The sequence below is a fragment of the Armigeres subalbatus genome, chromosome 2, assembly GCF_024139115.2.
Source record: "Armigeres subalbatus isolate Guangzhou_Male chromosome 2, GZ_Asu_2, whole genome shotgun sequence".
NCBI classification, from domain to species: domain Eukaryota; kingdom Metazoa; phylum Arthropoda; class Insecta; order Diptera; family Culicidae; genus Armigeres; species Armigeres subalbatus.
The window spans coordinates 362,684,582-362,707,671 of record NC_085140.1 but is presented as its reverse complement, the minus strand read 5'-3'; the positions used below and the strand labels follow the sequence as shown (position 1 = coordinate 362,707,671).

General features: G+C 38.0%; 1 protein-coding gene across 12 annotated transcripts in view; it reads left to right on the top strand.

Moving 5' to 3' along the window:
- LOC134213002 (thioester-containing protein 1 allele R1-like) overlaps positions 1–23,090 on the top strand; it is a 64,280-nt gene that overhangs the window by 38,484 nt on the left and 2,706 nt on the right. For 5 of the 12 annotated variants that reach the window (XM_062691443.1, XM_062691438.1, XM_062691440.1 and 2 more), the window contains exon 9: positions 22,727–23,034. In XM_062691443.1, coding sequence (XP_062547427.1) covers positions 22,727–23,034 — 308 coding nt within the window. Of the gene's footprint in view, positions 1–527; positions 697–1,353; positions 1,553–2,946; positions 3,140–6,570; positions 6,764–8,944; positions 9,120–11,885; positions 12,001–21,920; positions 22,174–22,726; positions 23,035–23,090 lie in introns of all 12 variants that reach the window. The other 7 variants (XM_062691437.1, XM_062691448.1, XM_062691446.1 and 4 more) reach the window with 7 other exon arrangements.

The window sequence follows — 23,090 nt, the reverse complement described above, 5'->3', positions numbered from 1 at the left end:
GTTAAAAACACCTGGGTGAGTAGGACGTCTAAGTTAAAAAGTTATAACATTAGATTGTAAGGACTTTGTAATACAAACACTTATCTATTTTGCTTTCCTTTTAGCGGAGAAATTTCATCGACTGAATTTTACAGCATTTGGCGTAGTATCCATTTGAATAAAAATCGCTGTTATGTACATCTAAATCGTTAAAAAATATTTAGAAACTGCATTTCTTGCACGATAGCATTCCTAAATTGTCGGAAGTTGGTATGGGATTTGGAATTTACGAACATTATGTGTTTAATGTTAAACTACTCCACTCCGCATACACTTGCGTTAAGCGCCTGCCATCCAATCATGCATTGGCAAATACTGTACTTGATGAGACTACTGATGAAAATTACTTTTATTATTGTAACTATTCTTTTTTGAAGCCATTTTCTTATAACAAAAGCCATTTCTTAAAAAATAAAGAAATATGTATGTTTTTTCAGATTTTTTTTGCAATATATAATTGTGCAGCTCATATTATTCCATTCCTGTAGACATCTTAGACATGCCACCGGTCGATGAACTATTAGAAGATGCGTCACCCGATGTAGCATTTGGTGATTCAGGTGGTCCACTTGGTGGAAGACCTGATGACTCTCACCCCTTCACAGTAAGGATCAATTTTCTCGAATCATGGATTTGGCAGACATTTTCAAATGAAAGGTTTGTTTATCAACACCGAATAACTTGGTGCTTAATCGTGACTGACAACTTCAATATAGGTTTCGGCTTCTCAAATATTTTGCATGATTTTGTTTGATGGACCCATCTGTCTATCTGTGTATCTACCCACGTCGACGTTCGTCAGTACAAAAGATTTTAGATTTTAGATGTTTCAAAAGGTAACTTTGAATAGTATGATGGTACTTATTCAAAATGCGATAAAAGTAATTGTAATTAAAAGATCATTTAGGGTAGTTTCGTTTAAAATCACGATCATTCTAAAAATCTAGAATTATCCTTCACCCTCAAAAAAATATATTGGCTCAATTGTTCACTAATTTACATGGTTAAAAGACTATTATTCTTCCATTTACTTCCACTAATTATTTTTTTTATGTATCAATCAGATACGCATTTCGTTTTCTACTCGAAAACGTCTTCACTGAAGTTTTCGCAATTTACCGTCACGCAATTTGTGAACAGTCTCCAAGACACTTGATCTTGGACCGGATTGAGAATCAAACTCGACGTTTCTAGATAAGCCTTTGCTCACATATGTACCTTGAAATATAAGTAGTTTATTCGTAAGTCCAAATTGCAGTTCCACTCATATTAGCATACTGTGATTCAAATTTGCTAAATTCTTATTTCCGACAGTTCCTACAGTTGTTGGTTGGGGATTCAAACATCTGGAGAAAGAAAATGAAGAAATTTACTACCTGTTATCCGAAAACCTTGAGGTTGATGCGGCTCCACCAAGTAGATTGGGAGTTGTTCCAAGTGGATTGCTTCCGGAATTGTCAATAAGGAAAGAGTTCCCCGAATCGTGGATTTGGCAGACGTTTTATAATGAAAGGTTGGTTTGTGAAATTTGGAAGGCATATTAAGCTCGTTTGAATGTAATTGATCTATGTTTGTATTTACCATTTTTTAGTTTAATAGCCTTTTCATGTCATTCATTCTATAGGACTTTGTGCTTCTTTGTTACACAAATTCTAGCCTACAGAGCGGTTCCGCTAGTTCGGCATATTCGATTTGAAACATTCTTTTCGTTTTAAAACAATCATACCAGTATTTATTTAGCCACAGTGTCACGGGAGGTAATATTAGCTTAGGATACGACGTTGGCTCATCACGCAAAGTAACGAAAATACATCGTTTTGTAGAAATATATTTATAACTGCTTCTTTAAAAAGTGTATCAAGCATATTTTAGTCATATTACGCTAGATTCATCCACTTCTTCAACTGATAAACGCAAGCCTTCTACTCAGCGAACCGATATTCAATTTTCGTGCTAACCCATAATTTTTATTAAAAAAAAAATTGATGTAAAATTGGGATATGACTTAATTCTACCTCCAAACGGACGGCTCCTAAAATTGCATCCTTTCAAAAATAGTATAGTCGCGCTGCCACCAAACCGGACCGCGCGATTGGTCACTCGCGATGCGACGCGAGTCGCGACAATTCGAATTATGTCATTTGTAGTGCGCATCATGCACGCGTGGATGTACTATCATGCGCACTAATCTAAATAAGTTGCGACGTCTTATAACTGCAGATATTTTAATTTTATTGAAAACAAATTTCCGATTTTCTACCATACACGGAATATATTTACAATATAGTCCACTTCATGAATCCCCATTCGCGAAGTCGAAGGAAATTCTGCTCTTCCCTCCTATGGGAAATCCCATTGGTATCTGTCAGAGTTAGAGTGAAACATGTCCGCCATCTCCTCTTCTCTGTTGCTCTACTGTAAAAACCCATAAAGAACTGTCATTGTTTGTGTGAAGAATTTTGCTTCGACTTCGCGAATATGTTAGGCAAGAGACAGCGCATTCACACCATCTTGCGTCAAAAAAGGAAACTAACGCCTGAAAACGATAGCCGAGGGGTAAGATAATTGCAAAAATTACACTTATTTTACAATTTTTGAAAATTTTAATTACATTTTTCAAAATTTTATTTTTAAACTCAGATATCAAAATGGGATCCTGGGATGATTTCTAGCATATTATTTTGACTGGTTATGCTACATAATGAATCATACGTTAGGGACCCCTCGGAATATCTCTTCTTCACTACATTGCTTGCCTTTTGTGACACCGCGGCGCTACTGCGTTGTCTCTTCAAATCAGCCAGAGTGGACTATATTGGTAATAGAGTATATTTGATCCTTTTTTATGTGTAGGTACCAATGATTTGTATGCTTCTCATAAATATTGAATTGCTCATCTACATTTAGGAAGACATCGAGTTTTTTATTCAGCCAGAAGAAAACCCATAAAGGCGCGCATCAAGATAGCAAGACCGCAGATGGCGTTTCATCGTACAGAGATTATGCCCATCGCTATGAGATCTGCTACATCACATGCTGCGGTGGAACCAGTTATCAGGAAAACTTTTCCAGAATCTTGGCTCTGGGAGAACGATATAAGGTTCGTTCCGTATGATTGGATACCTTTATCGAAGTTATGTCTAGATTAACATTTAAAGGAAACGGAAATCATTCGCATGAAACTGTTCGGTAACATAGTGGAAGAAATTACAACAGATTTTAAGTCTGGCTTTTTGAAGTCTGACTGCATATATTGATAGATTTGGATTGCACGACCACGTAAATTTGCCTTTTTACACAAGTCATTCACTTAATTGCAATGTAACTAAAATGTTGATTGAGCCACTTTTTTAGTTATAGTTAGTCATCAGAATTAATTTTTGAATGCATTAGACCCATTTTTAATAGAAGTCAAATTGGTCAACTAAATCGCCGCATCGGTCATTATTTTGTAAAAATTTTCAAATTATTTTCCAGTTAAAAAAGTGAATAAAAGAATTGGAATGTGAAATGGAATTCAGCCAAAAATGAGACCTATTTTTCTGGTGTTAATATTTTAACCTTATGCATGCACTTTTTACTCGGAAGCCTCCTTTCAAGAGGCTCGGAAGCCTCCTTTCAAGAGGCTCGGAAGCCTCCTTTCAAGAGGCTCGGAAGCTTCCTTTCAAGAGGCTCGTAAGCCTCCTTTCAAAGCCTCTTTTCAAAAGGCTCAGGAAGCCTCTTTCAAGAGGCTCAAGCCTCCTTTCAAGAGTTCCGGAAGCCTCCTTTCAAGAGGCTCAGAAGCCTCCTTTCAAGAGGCTCAGAAGCCTCCTTTCAAGAGAGCTCAGAAGCCTCCTTTCAAGAGGCTCAGGAAGCCTCCTTTCAAGAGGCTCAGAAGCCTCCTTTCAAGAGGCTCGGAAGCCTCCTTTCAAGAGGCTCAAGCCTCCTTTCAAGAGGCCTGAAGCCTCCTTTCAAGAGGCTCAGGAAGCCTCATTTCAAGAGGCTCAAGCCTCCTTTCAAGAGGCTCAGAGCCTCCTTTCAAGAGGGCTCAGAAGCCTCCTTTCAAGAGGCTCAGAAGCCTCCTTTCAAGAGGCTCTGGAAGCCTCCTTTCAAGAGGCTCAGAAGCCTCCTTTCAAGAGGCTCAGGAAGCCTCCTTTCAAGAGGCTCAGAAGCCTCCTTTCAAGAGGCAGGCTGGAAGCCTCCTTTCAAGAGGCTCAGAAGCCTCCTTTCAAGAGGATCGGAAGCCTCAGAGGCCTCCTTTCAAGAGGCTCAGAAGCCTCCTTTCAAGAGGCTCGGAAGCCTCCTTTCAAGAGGCTCAAGCCTCCTTTCAAGAGGCTCAAGCCTCCTTTCAAGAGGCTCAGGCCTCCTTTCAAGAGGCTCAGAAGCCTCCTTTCAAGAGGCTCAGGAAGCCTCCTTTCAAGAGGCTCAGAAGCCTCCTTTCAAGAGGCCTGGAAGCCTCCTTCCAAGAGGCTCAGAAGCCTCCTTCCAAGAGGCTCTGGAAGCCTCCTTCCAAGAGGCTCAAGCCTCCTTTCAAGAGGCTCAGAAGCCTCCTTTCAAGAGGCTCAGAGCCTCTTCAAGAGGCTCTGGAAGCCTCTTTCAAGAGGCTCAGAGCCTCCTTTCAAGAGGCTCAGAAGCCTCCTTTCAAGAGGCTCAGAGCCTCCTTTCAAGAGGCTCAAGCCTCCTTCAAGAGGCTCAGCCTCCCTTCAAGAGGCCCAGAAGCCTCCTTTCAAGAGGGCTCAGAAGCCTCCTTTCAAGAGGCCTCAGAAGCCTCCTTTCAAGAGGCCCAGAAGCCTCCCTTTCAAGAGGCTCAGAAGCCTCCTTTCAAGAGGCTCAGAAGCCTCCTTTCAAGAGGCCTGGAAGCCTCCTTTCAAGAGGCTCAGAAGCCTCCTTTCAAGAGGCCTGGAAGCCTCCTTTCAAGAGCTCAGAGCCTCCTTTCAAGAGGCTCAAGCCTCCTTTCAAGAGGCCTCAGAAGCCTCCTTTCAAGAGGCTCAAGCCTCCTTTCAAGAGGCTCAGAAGCCTCCTTTCAAGAGGCTCAGGAAGCCTCCTTTCAAGAGGCTCAAGCCTCCTTTCAAGAGGCCTGGAAGCCTCCTTCAAGAGGCTCGAAGCCTCCTTTCAAGAGACTCAGGAAGCCTCCTTTCAAGAGGCCTGGAAGCCTCCTTTCAAGAGGCTCAGAAGCCTCCTTTCAAGAGGCCCGGAAGCCTCCTTTCAAGAGGCTCGGAAGCCTCCTTTCAAGAGGCCTCAAAGCCTCCTTTCAAGAGGCCTGGAAGCCTCCTTTCAAGAGGCTCAGAGCCTCCTTCAAGAGGCTCAGCCTCCTTTCAAGAGGCTCAGAAGCCTCCTTCAAGAGGCTCAAGCCTCCTTTCAAGAGGCTCAGGAAGCCTCCTTTCAAGAGGCTCGGAAGCCTCCTTTCAAGAGGCCTGGAAGCCTCCTTCAAGAGGCCTGAAGCCTCCTTTCAAGAGGCCTGGAAGTCTCCTTTCAAGAGGCTCAAGCCTCCTTTCAAGAGGCTCAAGCCTGCCTTTCAAGAGGCTCAGAAGCCTCCTTTCAAGAGGCCTGGAAGCCTCCTTTCAAGAGGCTCAGAAGCCTCCTTTCAAGAGGCTCAGAAGCCTCCTTTCAAGAGGCTCAGAAGCCTCCTTTCAAGAGAGCTCGGAAGCCTTCTTTCAAGAAGCTCGGAAGCCTCCTTTCAAGAGGCTCGAAAGCCTCTTTTCAAGAGGCTCGGAAGCCTCTTTCAAGAGGGCTCAAAGCCTCCTTTCAAGAGAGGCTCGGAAGCCTCCTTTCAAGAGGCTCGGAAGCCTCCTTTCAAGAGGCTCGGAAGGCGGCGAACGGCGAACGTTTGATCTCGGAACGTAATAAATTCCAGTACACCACACCTCTGACGAATATAGTACTGGAGTATCCTGCCATGTAGTTTGGAGGAATGATGAAGATGTGAACGACGGCTTTGAAATGGAATTAACTTCTGGAAAAGCGCTGGTGGATATTTCGTCTTTGCTAGCTATTCACAAAAAGACACATGAATGGTAGCCATATAAATTTTGTAGTGGACGTCTTATCAGGTTTGATTGAAGATGACTCAATCTGGCATAAGGATAAAGCCCGTAGACAAAACGTACGCAACTCACAACTGTTCAGTGCAACTCTCAATCGCTCCATGGAGTACGCGCTGGGATTTACATGCAGAAACTTGCCAAATAGGAAATGTGTGGAAACACTTTTAGTCTAACATTTACGGGGCAGTAGAAGTCGCAGTGTAAAGTGTACCCAGACTGGCGTAGATTTTTCCGCATTGCTGGCTGATCCCCCAGGATCCCCTAAAATCAAGCCCTGCCTCTATACCTAAACACAACAACATTCTGTGGTATGAGCTCACCCCTGGAGATCAATCAAAGTTTTTATCTGGCCTTCTTTACGGCGAATGTTCAGTTTGATAACCGTATGTGCATAGGCAGGCATAGCATGTGGCCGTTTTATTTTGAAAAATGCTCTGGAGGAGCATCTATACTATCCTTTTGTCAGACACAAATTCTCACAAATATTTAATTAATTACCCACGTTTAGGAGGCTATCCAGTATTTTATTCGTTTAGAAGAGGACCCGCTTGGAGGGACTCGATGATGGTAGAGCAGGATATGGTTGTTGCACGTACACAAATCAGGCCGATGGCTTCTGTTGGCTCTTTTATGAAACCAGCACCGGAACCGGTAGTCAGGAAGTCGTTTCCAGAATCGTGGCTCTGGGAGAAGGATATCAGGTTGGTTTCACATTAAGTCGGATTCCGTTATCAAGAAAATTATGTTTATATAGTTATATAGGGTACTATTAAGGCTGATACTGGTATTTGAATTTTATATATGCTACGTTTTTTCTTGGTCAAAATGTCAATTTGAGGGACAATAATAACATTCCATGGAAATTCAGTTTTATTTCTGATTGTTTTTAACGGCTGTCCTTACTTTGTACCGTCAAATGTGCAAAAACGATCCATAAAAAATAAAAAACGATCCGTAAATAACATCTGAATGTTCCATAAAACGCTACCATAAATCCATAAAATAGTTCAGGAGTACCCACACAGATAGAAAAATCCACTGAAATTTACGCTAAAAATCATGCACATAAATGGAACACCATTATTAGCGTAATTCCAGACGGGATATAGCCTAAATTAGAGCCCTATAAGAAGAGTAACGTCAAGTGTAATGTTTGACAGGTCTCCTACTCGTTTGGAATGCGCATTTGTATGAAACTGACAGGCGATTCTGTTCCAATTCTGACACTTGACGACACTGTTATTATAGTCACTGTAGCCTAAATGTATACAATGACATGAATCGTCTATATTGCATACAAGTTGTAAGCAATCTTGTTAGGAAGTGGATGATTTCAGCGTACAATTGCGTAAATTTTTGCATGTCAAGTTTTACGCGCTGTTTATTTTTCATTATTATTTTCTGTGCATAAATAATAATTTTACGATCCATAACTAAGCTAAAATTTAACAATTAATAGCAAATTATTCTCTTCTAGACATGGTCAAGAAAAACAATAATATTCCTTCTATACGTATGACAAATGATCCATAAATCTTTGGAAAATGCTCCATAAAAAAATTATATTTTAATCCATAATTATGGTTATATGATCCATAACTTTGGTCGTTTGTTCCATAATTCTGTTCATATGATCCATAATTTTAGTAATATCAAATGACCAACATTATGGATCATATTACCGCAGTTATGGATCATCTGCACCATAAAAATTGCGCAAATTTGAGGTTTAATGGATCAAAATATATTTATTTTTTTATGGATCATCTATGGATCATTTAGCATACGTTCATAGGAAAATAGCAGGAATGTTATGGTTTTTCTTGATCATGTCTAACGGAACATATTTTCCAATTAATTGCTAAATTTTAGCTTAGTTATGGATCTTAAAATTATTCTTTACGGGTGTTCCCGAATTATTTTATGGATTTATGGTCACGTTTTACAATACAATTTATTTACGGATCGTTTTTCTTTTTTTATTTCTTATTCTTTATTCATATGCAAAAGTATGTTTTGCCGTTTTTAGCATTTGTTATTTATTCTGTCCCATTACCGTTAGAAGTTCACATGTATCGGCCTTGAAGGAACGAAAACTATACGCATGAACTAAAGAACTAAACTGTATCCCATAATCATCTATGGTTTAATCTATCTGGGAATAATACCAATGGTTGAAACTTAGATAACTGAACTGTGAAGAAAAAAGAGAATTGCTAATTGCAGATATTGATGGTTTACCACAAAAAATCGAGGGGGTGGAGACAGAAGAAGGAACTAATATTTTGTTCCGGCCAATTGTTTTTGTTTTATGAACAGCAACATGATCGTGAAAGTTTTTCTTATACACAAAAGTTTCAATGATCAACTTCCAATCCATTTGAAAAATAAAAATCTTGTTATGTGGTCAACTAAACTATTGTGTACATAAAAGACCTGATGAATCTATCTAGCTGCGATGCGTTGCTCGCTTCAAAGTACTACCAAGAATAAGTGTTCTACCAAGAATAATTGTTTTCGCGCAACTAAAATTTGTACATTTTATAATATGTTCCATTTTTAAATTATACCGGGCACTATTCAACGCAAATTTTCCAACTGTCTGGTTTATGTTAATCTACCCAAATTCATCATTTTTTTTTTTAATTTTAAATCTGAGGTTCCATTTTTTCTCAAAGAAGGCACTAGGTGGTAAATTTGGAAGTGAAGATGAAGTTAAAACTAAAAATATGTGAATTCCAACATAATCTGTGAGAGATCAAAAAAAAAAAAAAAAAATTGGTGATCACGTTATATGTTGCTCAACTGAATGTTCGTCACAAAATATTTTCCATTCCATTCTTTTCCGTACCATGGTGACTAACCAAGCATCACAATTATAGATTTGCAGGTGGTATACAAAAAGAATACCCAACCGGTGTTCTTTTTAGATTCGGTTAGCCGCGTTGATGTTTTAGATAGCCCTACTGTTGGTAACAAAGCTGATTCGGGCCCGTCGTTGGAACCCACCGTTCGTAAAACGTTTCCCGAGAGTTGGATCTGGGATCAGTTCGATGGGTTCGTGTTGTTGGATTTCGTTACTTGTTCTTTTGCTCCCTATCTCTTTCTGTATTCATTCGTTACTAATTCGATCACCTAGAGTTTAAGTAGAATTTTGTTTAATGTTAATTATACTGTACTAAATATAAGCTCTTATTATTATTTTCAAACTCATCACTTCATATGTATGTATGCAAATTTATTGGTATGTTTTGAATGGGGATAATGTAGTGTCAGAAACATACTTATGAAAATGTTCTTAGAATGCAAACTTTTCGTCAATAGCGCATGAAACAAAGTTGCTTATTATTGCATGAATGACAAGAGTGAAAATAGGTATAATTTGAAATATCAACTAATTAATAAATGAACAATTTATAAAATGTGTTCAAAATTGCTGTGAGCCCATATTGCCCATACAAAATAGCTTGATCCTGAACGCTTGCAGAGATAAGCATATAGACACCAAAATCTTTAATAATGTGGACTCGCTCCCAATAAAGCTAATCGAGAAGCGAGTAATTATATTTATAGGCGATGATGATTTACACCGACTCTGAAAATAATTAGCCGAACGTCTACGAGTGTTCAGGCTTACGAGGACTCCTGTTTTGTATCCAATTTATTTCCCACATTTCAAAAACCAGTTGAAGATTATTTTCAAATATTCTGTGAATACGAATGCCTAAAAATTACAATAATTATGAGAAAAAAAGCCCTTATTTGGCAATTGATATTCATCTTATTTCGAAGATAAATAATAAAGCGCCCCTTTTCATATTTGTGATAGCTGCGTGCTTTAAGGGGCCCTCCTTAGCCGTGCGGTAAGACGCGCGGCTACAAAGCAAGACCATGCTGAGGGTGGCTGGGTTCGATTCCCGGTGCCGGTCTAGGCAATTTTCGGATTGGAAATTGTCTCGACTTCCCTGGGCATAAAAGTATCATCGTGTTAGCCTCATGATATACGAATGCAAAAATTGTAACTTGGCTTAGAAACCTCGCAGTTAATAACTGTGGAAGTGCTTAGTGAACACTAAGCTGCGAGGCGGTAATGTCCCAGTGGGGGATGTAATGCCAATGAAGAAGAAGATAGCCGCGTGCTTTACTTAATACTAAAAAATAACAAACATTATAAACGTATACTTTTTTCTGTATTTTCTTTTATTGTACGTGGATTTCCCTATTGGACCCGACCGTTCGGAATAGTCGCTCCATGAACGGTCGTTGAAATCGCCGTTTCACCTTCACACCCTTTTTCATAGTAAAATCTGTCAAAATTGACAAGTCTGCCACGTGCTTTTTGCTGTTTCCCTCGGACTTATCTATCTTTTACCGATGTTTTGACATCTGTTTTGATAGACAAGGAGCAAAAACCAAGGTAATCTACCAAACATTTATTGAGTTTGGCAAACCTTGCTGGAAAAGGGAATGTTTGAAATAGACAAGTGAACCGACCTTCGAATCCATTGGTCGAGTAAATCCACAATATTTACCGTGTGAATAAAGGAACGTTGAGGATATGAAATGGAATAGAAACCCTATTTTGAAAAAGAAAAAACGGTATCAACTTCTCTTAATCTAACACGTCTTGATATTTCAGTACGCACGCGATAGATATACCAACGCGCGTGCTTGAGTGGATGATATATTGTATTTTGTACTAGTTAGCAGGTGCATAGCTGTAGTTTGTCTCTTCTGATATCGGTATTTCTCCCTAAATGATTTGTATGTACTTTATCAAGGTTGAGGTTACTGTTATTTTGCATTGATGTTGAAGTTCTGTTCCCTTTTATTTCCAGCTATAATTGAAAAATTGCGATATCAAACTGTTCTTCGAAATAGTGCATCAATATGTTCTATTCAATAAAACTATATGTAATTTATTGCCCAATTATAATTTTTTTGACTAGGGTCAATGGCGATAGCTTATCCGGTATCAGTTGTCAGCATTGCTGCTCCCAGGAAACAAGGCATATCTCTCTTTACTCCGGCTGCAAATCCCCAACTCGAAAATGTTCCGACTATGCATCAGCTTCAACAAACACCTGTTGTTAGAAAAGCTTTCGCTCATGTTTGGTTCTTCGACCACGAAAACAAGTACCTATAGATTAAAATGAAATTAGTATAATATGGCAAAGCACCATGTGTTGTTTGTTGCACAGTAGGTATATGGTAGGGGAGAACAGTTCAAAATGCACCCCTCAAGCTTTTTCGATATTTTCACCAATATAAACAAGATTATCGAACCATTTCAACGTGTGATCTTCTCTTCAGAAGAACAAGGTTTTTATGACTTTCTAATTTCAAATAAGTTTCCAAAATGGGCTTGGGGTAAAACGACCGAATGGTGTTGTAGAATGACTCAATTACATGTAAAATAATGGTGAACGCATGGTTGTTTGTTTTGTCTTGATAGATTAAACGACAATGAAAGATTCGCAAATCGATGACTTTAAGTGAAAATGAAAGGATTTTGCTATTTTTTTTCTATTACAGCTCAATAATGAATAACTAATTTTGAATTGTAATGATAATATTTGTTCACAAATGTCCTACAAAAGATTATATGAGTGATTTTATGAGTTAAGCCATTTTGCCCCGTGGATACGTTATGCACTGTTCTCCCCTACATGCACGAAATTGAGAAATTGGGGATTGATCAACATCAACAACGGACCAAGGGCCATAGACATGATGTTTTTTTTTTTCAAATCATTGAACGAATGAGTATTATTGAGTGCAATTAATATTTATGCAATCTACCATCGCACTAAATGATAACAGGTCCAAAGTATCCATATGGAGCCGGTGGAGCAGGTGGATTCTACGATGAGGTACGAGTGCGCATAGATTTTCCCGAAACATGGATTTGGGAAAGTTTCCAAGCTGAAGCTGATGGGTTGGTGCCATTTTGAAACATGCGATTAATGAACGGATTCTGATCTTTGCTGTTTTTTTTTTTTAGTCTTTATTAAGGTGTTTTTTTTTTTAATCTACAGACTAAGTTCAATACCGTGATCTTTGCTGTGACAAATTGGCATATACTTCATCTTATGAGATAATAATTTAAACTCTTAATCAAGGTCAAAAATTTAGCGAAGCTTTTACCGCACATTAGTACTAATTGAATAGCAATAGAGTAAGGTTGGGCAAGATGACGTACTTGGTTTTCAAACGATGATATATATAACTAGCAGGGTTCTATCGCTATGCACTTCTTAGACATATATTATTCCTTCAATGTCATATTTATGTTTCCACCAAAAATAACTACAGTTTTTTCATTGAGGTGTTTTTTTTTTAGTTGGGAATCTCGCCATTAGTAAGTGACCTAATAAAAATCAGCCAACATATGCCCAATACTCCTGATAAAAAAATGCTGTAAATGATGTGGTCGAATGTTCAGCAAAACAAGTGAAACCGTTGCCCGAAAACAATTTCTCCGAATGGATTTTTTAAGGGAATTTCCTTCAGTTGCTATTCGGATTTTACTCACAAAACTTTTTTAAATTTCCTCGGGAAATTCTTTCGAGTTTTCTCAGTGGATTTTTTGAAATTTTATTTGGTAATTTTTCGAAATTTTCTCGGGAATCCATAGGTAGGTATTGCATCGGAAAATCCTTTTAGAATTTCTTCGGGAAACTCTTGAGAATTTCCTTTGAAAAAAACTTCGATATTTCCTTGGGAAATATTTTGATTCTGATTCCACGGGATATTTTTCGGGATTTCCAAGGGATTTCCAAATTTACATAAGTTGACCACTTTTACGGTTGTTTCATTTTTTCCGGATGATCTCCAGTGATCATACATGTTCATGAGAATAAACTAAGCATATGCGGTATTTCGAAAAATTTCGTTTCAGGTGGTTCGAAACGAAATTCCGCGAAATTTCGCGGAATTTGAGCATGGCGAAATCTGATTTCTTGATTTCGTTTCGTTTCGTAAAATTACAAAAATTTCGCTAGAAAAAACTAGCTTCTAACGAAATTTAACGGAATTCCGCGGAATTTATAAACAAATTTAAACTTAAACCATACCTTACATTATCAAAAATTTTGGCTGCGCCGCTGAACTATATCGTTAAGTTGTTTTCAAAACTTTAGGTTATACATTTTTTTCTATTAACGCTTACTACATAATCCCAATCTTAGTCGACAAATACGTATGTAGTTTTCTTCTATAAAACGTCTTCAGTGTTTCCAAGATTCAAATTTATATTTTGTGATATTTTTTACTATTTTTATGAATCGTGTTGCTGCTGGTCATGGGACGGCAGCTAGTCCGGGAGACCTAGTTGATGTTGATCACGCCAGCTTGTGTGGAACGCGAAAGGATAAAAATAATGTCTGCATCAATGAGCACAAATTTATTTAGTGCGGAATCGATCATATTGTAGAAGCTTAATAAACGAAGCACATTGATCTTGCGTTGGATTGATTTGAAACACGGTCGAGTCGTGTCGAGTCAAGTACGAGACACAGAAAACGACCTTACTGTTGAGGTCGAAATACGTATCTGTCAAGGTACAATTAAGTGGTGGAATGGATTGTACAAACTCGTCTCACGACAAGTGAAGACATTCCACTAAAAAGCTCAAAATAATTTTCTTGAGAAATCGCTTAATCGCTTATTGCATAAGCCGGTGCATTTGATTTGAAGTTTGTATGGGGATTTCATCCAAAATATATAGGAAAACCAACCTCCGTCACTCATTCGATCAAGAAATTAGTTCTGATTGCTCGATTGAGCTCAGTTTCTTGAGCCAGTCTACTTTACATGAATTACCTTCTCTACTAACAACGATTCCTTTCCCGCAGCGCTCACGGAGATGCAGAGCATTCCTTTTATAACAATAGGTGTTAAAATAATTTTCCTCGCCCAATCCGAAATTGACTGTAAGGACGTGACCAGCATCGTTATTGGCCATGAATTAAAAACTCTGAAGCTGAAGCAAGTATACAATAAGAATAACTTTTTTGTAGCCCAAGAATATTATGTAATTGGTGAGCTGTGTATAATTGGTGTTTTTCGGCCAATCAAGATTATCAACTACGATGTGTACAGTTAATCAAGATAAGCTCTTCTTTGACTATTCGCACAATATGTAAGGAACATTGAAGATTTGTGGGAATTTCAAGATCTTCGCATGGAATTTGCTCAAAAAAAAAGAACGGGTTGAAAGATCATTAAAATGGCTGAAAATTCTTTCATTTCATTTATTCAGACTAACGCCGAAGTGGCCTGTGCGGTATATAAGAGTCTTCTCCATTCGGGTCGGTCCATGGCTACACGTCGCCAGATCGCAGTCTACGAGAACCATTTTCACCGGGTTATTGTCCGACATTCTGGCTACGTGCCCGGCCCACCGCAGTCGTCCGATTTTCGCGGTGTGAACGATGGATGGTTCTACCAACAGCTGATGCAACTCGTGGTTCATTCGCCTCCTCCACGTACCGTCCGCCATCTGCACCCCACCATAGATGGTACGCAACACTTTCCTTTCGAAAACTCTGATTGCGCGTTGGTCCTCCACGAGCATCGTCCAGGTCTCGTGTCCGTAGAGGACTACCGGTCTAATGAGCGTTTTGTAGATTGTCAGTTTGGTACGGCGGCGAACTCTATTCGATCGGAGCGTCTTGCGGAGTCCAAAGTACGTACGATTTCCAGCCACTATGTGTCTCCGTATTTCTCTGCTGGTATCATTTTCGGCAGTCACCAGTGAGCCAAAGTACACAAATTCTTCTATCACCTCGATTTCGTCACCACCGATGCCAACTCGCGGTGGGTGGCTCACATTATCTTCTCTTGAACCTCTTCCTATCATGTACTTTCATGATTTCCTGGAGATCCGGAGCCGGATAATTCGCGGGGAGTGGTTTTCGTGAATAAGGGTACAGAAACATTGATTTTTATGTTAATTTTACTTATATCTGAAAATCCTACCCATTTTGAACTGCACCTTTTCAAAAAGTTTATGTAGAAAGGCGTGTGCTTTGACATGAGACATCGATTAGTTTAGAACTTGGCCGCTAGGTGGTGGTATATATGAAAAACCTTATTTTAGACCAACTCAAGATATTACGATATATGAAATTTTCTACAGCCGAAATTGGCTAAACAATAATAACGTTATAACGATTTCAATTTGGGGTCAATAAGACCCCAGAGCACAGACAACGTAAGTTTTTTGATGAAAGTACACTACCGCGCTTATCTTCCAGATTTTTCAAGCAAATCGACAGATCTCGACAAGTTTTACCAAGCTACCAAAAATTAGGAGAATCGGTTGAAAACCAAAAATATGGCAGCCTTTTAAAGTGGTCTGGTCATATTGACCTCAGAGCACAGACAAAAGGTTAAAAAGCTATAACGCTTGAATGATCGGTCATTGTTATAAGATCATTCAAATGTCTCAGGTTCATCGAAATTCCTGAATTTTTTCGTCTCTGAGTTCGAGGTCGTTTGCTAATGTGCGTCTCCATGAATGGTCATATAGTAACTGCAGTAAATAACCAATCGATAGAAAAAGTGATTAATAAAAGCAAGTGCGTTTCTATTGAAACATCAACTTTGATGATTAAAATTTAGAGGTAGAACTATAGTGTCTCCAGCAAAGTTTTTTCTTATGACTTTCTATACAATATTGCCGAATAAAGTGAACTATTAAAATCGATATTGAAAAAATCAATTTTGTTTCTCACTTCTAGATGGATTAATCATAAAATAGATAGGGTGTCTGTTCCCATGTCTATCTCAGCCCCTATGTCCATCTCATTCGATACTCATCAAATTTCAACTCAGCATACCACTCTAAATTATCACTGATCGAATTAAAAAACTAATGAAACACATTCTCACGGGTTTAAATTATATCTTTTCCAACTTATATATACGGGAAACAACTTTTTTAAAGCTTGATTTCCAATAAAACGTCTAGCATTTTCCATGTAGGATGAAAATCTTAGGAAAATATATAACGCTCTTTTAGTGGAATGTATTCAACCGTCTAAGACGAATTAAAATCTTACCTTCATACAAAGTTGTTCGTCTTACCAGCACATTCGTACTAGCTGAATAGCACTTTTTAGCACCGAACTTTTTCACCTTTTTACAATATAATCACTACATTTTCCACAGCAAATGACCGCGCACAACCTAATTTAGAGTTTGAATTCACTGTTTCACTAATTTAAAGTTAAAAAACTGCCTCAGCATTTAACAAAAACTATGGGATGAATTTTGTTCATCCAACAAAACTACTTTAATCGTATATAGGGGAACTGTTCCGATCTCCATCTCACTGTACATATATCCATCTCATCGCTAAACAAAAAAATACGGCACCAAATTCGTCGCTTTTTTTGTCAACATGCGTGCTCACTGCTGAAAAAATCACAAACATAATAAACAAACCAAATTCCTTTCCATTGATTTGTGTTTGATGGGATGGTAATAGGAGCTATGAGATGAAGTGGCGAACCGTTCCACTACATCTCATTTTATTCTTCTCCTAGCAGCACAGAGGTGCCAGTTTTTAAGTCTATGAAATTGTTTTGAAAGAATATTTCTACTATGATACATTGAGTACAACGACAATATTTTGTTAAATTTAGATTTGACAGCTGACCTGGCAGTAACGGAGTAGCAACCGTGGGCAGTCAATCATGCTCATGCTCATGCTCATGCTCAATATTTTGTTAAATTTAGATTTGAATATTTTTTTCAAACACCGTTTGAACTTTTTTGTATCTCTTAAAGAGATTTTCAGTCCTAGGCTGGCTCAGTGGCTCATCTCTAGTAATCCGTTTGAACTAAATTGTTACAAATTTAGCATTCTATCAAGTGGATTTTATTGCTTGTTTTAAATTATGAGTACAACATGTTTTACTGCATTCAAATAATGAAAACTATTCTGTTTATTAATGTTTTAATGTAAGCTATGGTCGAAATGCCATGGTTATGTAATTTTTGAAGTGCAGTATCAAAGCTTTCAAAACAGAAATTGGCATTGAATTGATAATTTATCTCAAAATTCGATATTTTGAGCTTTTTTTTTTAAGAAATTGGATCATAAAACGGACAAGTTCTGGTGTGAGTAATATGTACCATATGAAGTACCGTCAACTGGGGGGAAGATGATCATTTTTAAGACAAAACATGCAATAACAATGTGTGTTTACATTTTAAATCGAAACAAATATTTTCAAAACATGTACTGCTATACGTTGCAATAATCAACAACTTTAGTTTTCTGAAATGCATTCGCATTTATTAAAATAAATTAAATTATTACACATTTTTTGAGTAATCTGGTTTCGGGTGAAGTTGATCAAGACAGCTCTACTAAAATCATTATGACCTAGTAGAAAAAATGCACTAGGTTATTTGTATGAATGTTGAATTTACTACGTAAAGAAGTCTACGAAGTCAATATTTGAAACGAAAATAGCGTCATTTAGTCATCTCTCTCTCGTCAGATAATCATCTCTCTCTTTCTTCCACAAAATACATTTTCATGATTATAATCGAAAAACTCGGATTTCTACCTAGCGGTAACATTACTTGAACGGAGAATATTGTTGACTACCGTTTCATAAAAAAATTTGGCACTTTTGACTGACACATCAAATGATCATCTTCACCTCAATGATCATCTTCCCCCCAGTTGACGGTACATACATTTTTTTCATCGAATTTTTATTTTGAAAAGTTTGTTTTGTTTACCTCCGAAAACGCTAAGCTTTCTTTAGGAAATTCGAATTTTCGAGTTTTGTCAGACCAATGGCCTTTACGGTGTAACATGCTTTTTTTTAGTAAAATCTCAGAGAAACAGACGTCTCACTTAGACAAAATGCAGTAAAAATCATCTTCATGAAAACACTATCGCCCAATGCTAAATGCCCTGTGTGTGGTCAAGCGGTAAGCAGATGGCGGAAGTGTGTAGACATCAAACCATAGCAAAATCGATTGAAGCGCCCTAGATGGCCGATCGACCACCTACACACAATTTAATTCACCGCAAAAATGGTGAACGATGGAACATTTTGAATGAGACGCCTGTTACTCTGTGGTAAAATCATTGTGAGTTACCAATATATCAATTATTATCCAACAATTCTATTTCAAGAGGCACATTTTGTAGATGCTTAGCCTATGCATAGAATTCATCAAATAAATTCATTGTTTTAAACATAATTTCTTAACATGACATAGAGGTAATGTCCATTTCATCCGGGTACTTTGAAATCAGGATTTTTTCATCCTGATTTTCATTGTCATAAAAATCACAAAATTCGACTCAATTGCTTAAGAATCACGTAAGTAGTTTGGGTCTCCAATATTCCGAAGTTTTCTTCGTGAAAATGACGCGATTCCTTATGGTGTCCATATTACTCCGAGTCCCTCTATAGGTCTAAAATGTTTTCTTATACGCCAAAATAATTTCAATCATGTTTTTTTTTCTTGAAAGGGAACAGTGTGGCGCCCCTTCGGCTCTCGCTAATACGACGACTCGCTAGACCGGATCTCGCTAAACTCGTATTAAAAATTATCAACACTCATTTAAACAGACAGTTTTCTGTTAGTTTCAATTTGTGCTGTTAAATTGTTTTGGTTCATTCAAATGGATTTGACTGTCGGATTAACGAGAGAAATTACGATTGTCCGGCCATAAGTTTATCGGATTTGCAGTCTCTAGAGTCCTATCACCCTTCACAGAGAGCAATACCATTGAAGGCGCACCCCTTATCGATAGGAAATCAATCCTTTCTTGAGAAAACAGAACAGTAATACTGTTTTTGGCCATGCATCGGAGCCCTAGCCACATCCTTGTCTTGCTTCTAGAATATCACCAGTAAAACTCTTAAAACCCGGGATTAAGCTCTGTCTACAAGACCATTTCAAGCAAGAGAATTTGTTCAGTAATAAGAACTTCCGTGTGTTCTTCTCACTACCATTGTTCACCAGTTCATGAAGAGTTAGTACGTATTTGAACCCCTAACTCGATTTTTCCAGCAGTCAGTTCAGCCTAGGACCGGGTACCGAGGTTTTTTACCCAATTGCTTGAAAAGTTGTTTCCGCTGCATACAGTTAGCCTCAAACAAGAGGAATTCGAGTCTTTCAACTGTCTGCAAGGTAACATTAATTATGTTTTATTTCTGAGACTGCTGTTGGTAACGGGGACTAAATACTACGCCAAAGTGATCTACCGTGTTACGGGCAGTGTAGAATGCATGTGGGCTGTTGGATTTATTTGGCACGTACATTTTTTGTGAAAAACGAAATTTAATTCATAAAAGAACGTATTTTCATAGAAATTTGATTTCTGTCCTCTGCAAAGCTGAATTTCGGCTTCTCACTTTGAAAATGAAGTTTGCATTTCGTAGAATGGGCCTTGTAGTAGGCATATGGGTTGTTAGATGTCATTTGGCACGTACATTTGTTGTCAAAAACGTAATTTAATTCACAAAAAGAACGTATTTTGATAGACATTTGATTTCACTCCTCTGCAAAGCTTAATTTTGGCTCCTCACTTTGAGAATAAAGTTAGAATATCGTAGAATGGGCCTTGCAGAATGCATATGGGTTGTTGAATTTTATTTAGCTTACATTGATAAGGTTGGATTTCAAACTTCTTTTTTTGTAGTTACTTTGTACACTTATAGAAAAAATCTAATTAGATATTTAAATTTTTAAGCTATGAACAAACATACAATATGATGCACACCTCTATGTACACTTTTGGACTTTTTTTTTTCTAATTTGTTGCTCCCGATGTATCGCGAATTGAAAGTGGTATTAAAATACATGAACACATGGCTCCGGAAAAAAGGAATAATTTGGTAGTTTGCGCTTTTTCTTTATCGAAGTGACTATTTATTGTGAAACTATATCATTTGGCCGAAAGACGTTTAGTCGAATGAGGTTTCGTTGAATAACACTCGGTCCAACAGACATTAGGTCGAATGGCCATTTAGACGAAATTAGGTTTTCGGTTGATCATCAAAGCATGGTAAAAAATTGATTTTATACTCATTGTGTGAATATTTAATAAAAGTAAGAGTACCCTTGAAAAGAATAAGAAAATGTATGCTTTTACTGCAATTTAAATCCATTCGGCCAAATGTCACTTCGGCTAAACATCGTTTCGACGAAATGTTATTCAAACATGCATCATTCGTCAAAATGTCCCAAAGCCATTGGTTGTGTGTGACTCATTTTTGTGAGCGACTGTATTTTATTTTTCTCATTTTATACCACTAAACACGAGAAAGGCTAAAGGCATCATTAATCTGGTTTTATGTATGGAAATCTCTGATTTTTTCTTTATGACGAGTTAAGCTGATATATGTAATAAATCTAAAACAAAATAAGTTTCCTATTGTTGCCAACTTTCGTCTATGTACTTCGTGATTTATTTTTATTCAAAGTTTTGCAAACAAAATTTATTCCCTTCATCTACGAAACTTATTTTATAATTTGTTGGACCAGCTCCAGTTGTTTCAAGAAGAATTCGATGAAGCTGGATCATATTGTCGCTGGTTAGCATTTTTTTAGCCTAAATACACTTGATTGAACATCCTTGATGTTCTTTTCAAAAAACATTTGTATGGTGTATCGTCTTTTTTTTAATTTATTTCAGTCGCAGTAAACCTTTAAAATAATAAAAATTTCAAGCAAAATGATGATTTTTGGGATGAAAATGAGAGTTTAACTTCTATTTTTATACAGAGTTCATCATTTCCGGTTTTAATATCATCAAAACTAATTAAGAAACGCTTTTGTTCATTGGTACAACTTAGGCGAAATGCTGATGATGCGATACTCTGCCGGGGGTGATGTTCAGGTGAAAAGAAACCAAATACGCCGAAATAATGTCAAACGGCGCAAATCCCTAGATGCTCCAGCTGTTAGAAAAAACTTCGTTCCTGTTTGGTTCTTCGACTACGAATACAAGTACAATGACACTCTATTACGAAAAGTATGACATGGGAAGCACCAGTTTTCACTTGCTGCACCAATAAAGGAACCTTGGTGATGGATGTTGTGAAATTTTTCATCAGTGAAGAGGGATTTCGTACTCTTTTTCTATTTTGCGATTTTTCTGGGGACTGGAGTCTAGATGCGTATAGAAAAAAACAAATCCTACATGCGCAGGAAAACAAATCCTACATGCGTGAAGTTGCATGACATATATTAGATACACTTTGGAACCAATAAAAGGACAAAGGGACAAACACAAACACAACATGTGACGTGTGAGAGAGTTAGATTTCGAGAGTTCGATGTTAGGAATTTGATTTCATAAGTACCCGCCGAGCTGCGGAGGACGACGGAGGTCCCTCTAAGGTTAGTAGGTAAAAGACTTTTCTAGCGTACTGGGGTCGTGGGATCAAACCCACACCGAAGAAAGTGGTTACCCTCCATTACATTTTCCAAACTAAATCTCGCACATGTTGTGCAATTGAACAAATCGAGTTTCAGACATGATAATTCTCATTTGATTTTTTTTTCAATTTCTAAGAAAGATTTTTAATTGAGGAGGTATATTTTTTTAGCTCTAAAACATCAACAGTATTGCAGGTATTGCAGAGGGTATACAGTGTAAAATATTGCAATGGTCAACTTTCAATTGATCTTACAATAAAAGTAACAGATAACCATCTAAATTTCATGACCGTAAGGAGAAAATATTATATAAGAACATCCCAATACTCATTCCTCGTATTCCAAACTTCCAATCTGATTTAAAACTTCTCCCAAAACCCCGTCCCGCTAGAACTATAATCACCACCATTCCCGCAACCAATTCTATTTCAGTAAATGACTCCGCCAGCCGGCTGCCTCCGATCACATACAAGGTGCAGCGAGCTCCCGACGGAACTCCCCTGTACACCGTGATCGAGAAGAATCCGCGCTTCCTGCCGGTGCACGAGTTCAAAACCAACACGCGGCCTCCGCTGGCCGGACCGTTCGCGTTCAGTCGCTTCCCGCGACCCCACCGGGACATTCCCCGGGTGTTCCTTTCGCGCGAAATTGCCGACACCTGGTTGTTTGACAATGCCTACTCGGGGTAAATATCGGACCGAACTGGTGCACTGACCACAAGCAAACAGCATTCGCAAAAACTAATTGGCGTGTTAATCCCGAATTTGTTGTATTTTTTTTTTTCATAACCAAAACATTAATAAGGAAGAAAAGCTTCCGCTGATTGCGCTGTTTGCTGCTGTTTCTGCTAATATTGGATAAGGCGCAATATAAACGTTCGATCCTTCTCCAATTCCCACGAAGAGTTTTAGGATGATGGTTCAATAACCAACCGCTGAAATTAAATCAATCACAATTGCATAACAAAAAGCTGCTGACGAACACAGAAGGTTTTCAACAATTTCAATTATGTTTGACATGGGTGGTCTGGGTAATTTACAGATGGTTTTAGGTTCATGCTTTGCTGGTTTTGTTACTAAATATTATTATGTAGCATAGATCTTCCACCACTAATCAATTTAAGCATGTTTGGTGTTCTTTAGTTTATAGTTTTCAATAACCTGCATGTTCGAAATTTAATCTAGAAATTATTTTGAAAACCGATTAGAAGCGGATTTTAATTGACCATTTTTCAACAGCTTCTCTGGTGAAAAGACTATAACGAAAAAAGTTCCCGATACTATCACCTCCTGGATAATCACTGGCTTCTCGGTGAGCCCTGTTTACGGACTGGGACTGACTCGTCAGCCGAGAAAGTTGAACGTATTCCTGCCGTTCTTTGTATCAACCAACCTGCCCTACTCCGTCAAACGAGGAGAGATCGTATCGATTCCTATCGTGATTTTCAACTACATGGACTCTGATCAAACGGCCGAAGTAACCTTCCACAACACTGAACAAGAGTTTGAATTTGCCGACGTGGAAAATGAAGTGCATGAAAATGCTAGTAAGTATCAAAATTCTACAACATTAATCGCTTCCAGAAAGTTAACATTCAATATG